This window comes from Aplysia californica, unplaced genomic scaffold (genome assembly GCF_000002075.1).
Source record: "Aplysia californica isolate F4 #8 unplaced genomic scaffold, AplCal3.0 scaffold00506, whole genome shotgun sequence".
NCBI lineage: Eukaryota > Metazoa > Mollusca > Gastropoda > Aplysiida > Aplysiidae > Aplysia > Aplysia californica.
In genome coordinates this window covers 299465-301905 of record NW_004797776.1, presented here as the reverse complement: position 1 = coordinate 301905, position 2441 = coordinate 299465, and the positions used below count along the sequence as shown (strand labels likewise).

Below are 2441 nucleotides of genomic sequence, written 5' to 3'. Positions count from 1 at the left end.
TTGAGAATGATGGCCATCTTAGACAAGTTTTGAAGGTGTTAGAAATTTGTTACTTATGCCAAAAATGGCGATAAAAATGTTTTACAAAAAAGTCATGTCCATATTCAAAGAAATTGCAGAGATTCTATGGCCTAAAGTCAAAACATTTCCTCATCTGTTCAGTCATTGTTAACGGATCCTTTTGACACACAGATCAAATAGTATGGATTTTATTCAGAGCCAAAACTGATGGAGGAAAATGTACTTTTAGATTGCTAGACAAAATAGCCCAAGATTTCATAATCAAAGAGGAAAAAAGTCCAAACCAAAATCAAAGTAAGGGTTTACATTATAACCGTTAGGTAAGGAACTTAGATGTTATCTCTAATGAGAGAGAAGTTTATAAATGAAACTAACACACTTTGTTAGGCAGATGTCTGATGTGCAGTGATGGAAAATAAAAAGTCCAATTAGTTACTAAGAATTTCTTGCTGATACCTTTGTACAAGAATGTCATCCTTGTGACTCTTTGGGCTCTTAAATGTTCATAATCAGTTAATCTTTCTTTTTCAATGTTCTTATTTGAGGAATACCATTGCAGAATGGTTGATATGATATCATTTTGTTTGTAGTTTCTATTGATTGTAAATACTTTATACCCAAATTGACACTATTCAGATCTTTCAGGAAGAAGACGGCATTGACCTTACCTATCACTGGGCTACCTGTTATTTTTCAGAGCAGAAAAATGTTGATAACTGAGAAGGTGTTTTTGATGCACATGAATCAAACATATATTTTTTGCTTGGAAAGAGAATAGCCTCACCTTAATGCCTAAGGTCATGGAGTGCCAGTTTCAAAGAGTGCAATTTTTTTTTTACAGTGAATCTAATTCTGTCTTAATGCACTTTATATACAAAAAAGTTCTCTTGGCCACCAAGTAGTTTGTAGTTGGTTAGAGATTGTCATTGATATTTTGGCTCTTCCAGCGTCACAGTGCATGAGAAAGACTGGATGCCAAAGGCTGAGCTGGTCCGTGCTCAGCAGGAGCTGGTCATAGTTGCGGAGTGTCTGGGTTCTTTTCCCGTCATGAGTGAGGAGGCCACACGCCATGTTCTGCTGGAACGTTTGGAGAAGGCTGAGGTAGTGCACATTGGTGAGTTTGACGTCGTTGATGTGGCTTTGTCATTTGCCATTTGTCTTATGTCACACCAGTGAAATAGTGGCACATCTCTTACACTCTCTTGATTCCTAAGTAGTGACCATTTTTTTCTTTTGGAGCTCATCAAGGAAGATAAAAGATAAAATCTGAAGCGAGAGAGGTGCTTAATACTTGGGCAGTCTACTTCCTCTATGTGTGCAGCTGGGCTAAGGTGTATCACGTTTACTGTTTTAAAATAATTGTCTGTAAAGATACAATAAGCCATTTACATGAGGCTAAAACAGCACCTGGACATGGATGGCTGGTGCCTCTATAAATAGATCATTGACGGTCAAGGTCAAGTCATTTACATGAGGCTAAAACAGCACCTGGACATGGATGGCTGGTGCCTCTATAAATAAATCATTGATGGTCAAGGTCAAGTCATTTACATGTAGGATGCAAGGCTGAAGTGCAAGTGTCTGGGGTTCAGCTCACCACTACAGTTTCAATGTTTCTTGAGTTTGTTGTCAGTCTACACTGTGGTCTTTCTATGTTCCACTCAACTTGGATTTTCCGAGACTGGAAGAGTCAAAGCAGTCTGCCCCCTAACTGGTCTACAATTCTTTGATGGGAGTATACCACTTTAAGAATCAGTACAACTTATATGGTATTACCAAGATTCTAGAACTTAGACAAACTATATATTTAAAATTTACACTTCAGCCACATGGGCGTGCCTGAGAGAAGGTATCCTGCTGGTGACCCCTGACCCTGTAGACGACCAATCAGAAGATAGCTCTCACCTGGTCACCGTGGCGGACCTGCTCAACACAAGCATGTGTGCCAAGCTGGTGGTGTTGTCCTCCTGCGGTCTCTCCGCAGCGCGCCATGAGCAGGAATGTGTCTACAAGCTGGCCAGTGCTTTTCTCTCTGCAGGTGGGAACCGGTTACATATTACAAACCTTTTAAGCCTTAGTATCTAGCAGGCCAAGCACAGAGAGCAAGATCTGGAGCCCCTTTCCATTGCTTGGGCAGAGCTATACAAAATTTAGATAACTCCTCTTTCAAATGGTCACTGACTCATTCCATAACGATGTTTGAGAACTGAAGCAGTGCTTCATAAAATCGGTTCGTTTTTTAAAATATCACCCTGTATAATAAGAATTGTTGTGAGAATTTTTGTTCGTTGCAAAATGCATTGTATCCTGTGATATTAATCATGATGAAGTAACATTTCATTCATACCTTTTTAAAAGAGAATAAGTCTCATTTTTCTTAGTTTTGTTGCAGTCTAACCTGTAACACCTGCTTCTTCCTC

General features: G+C 39.3%; 1 protein-coding gene across 1 annotated transcript in view; it reads left to right on the top strand.

Annotated features, from left to right (window-relative positions):
• LOC101849638 (tetratricopeptide repeat protein 28) overlaps positions 1–2441 on the top strand; it is a gene marked incomplete in the record, with an annotated part of 49999 nt that overhangs the window by 26920 nt on the left and 20638 nt on the right. Inside the window, 2 exon segments of the mRNA XM_013086798.2 lie at positions 969–1135; positions 1847–2059. Coding sequence (XP_012942252.1) covers positions 969–1135; positions 1847–2059 — 380 coding nt within the window.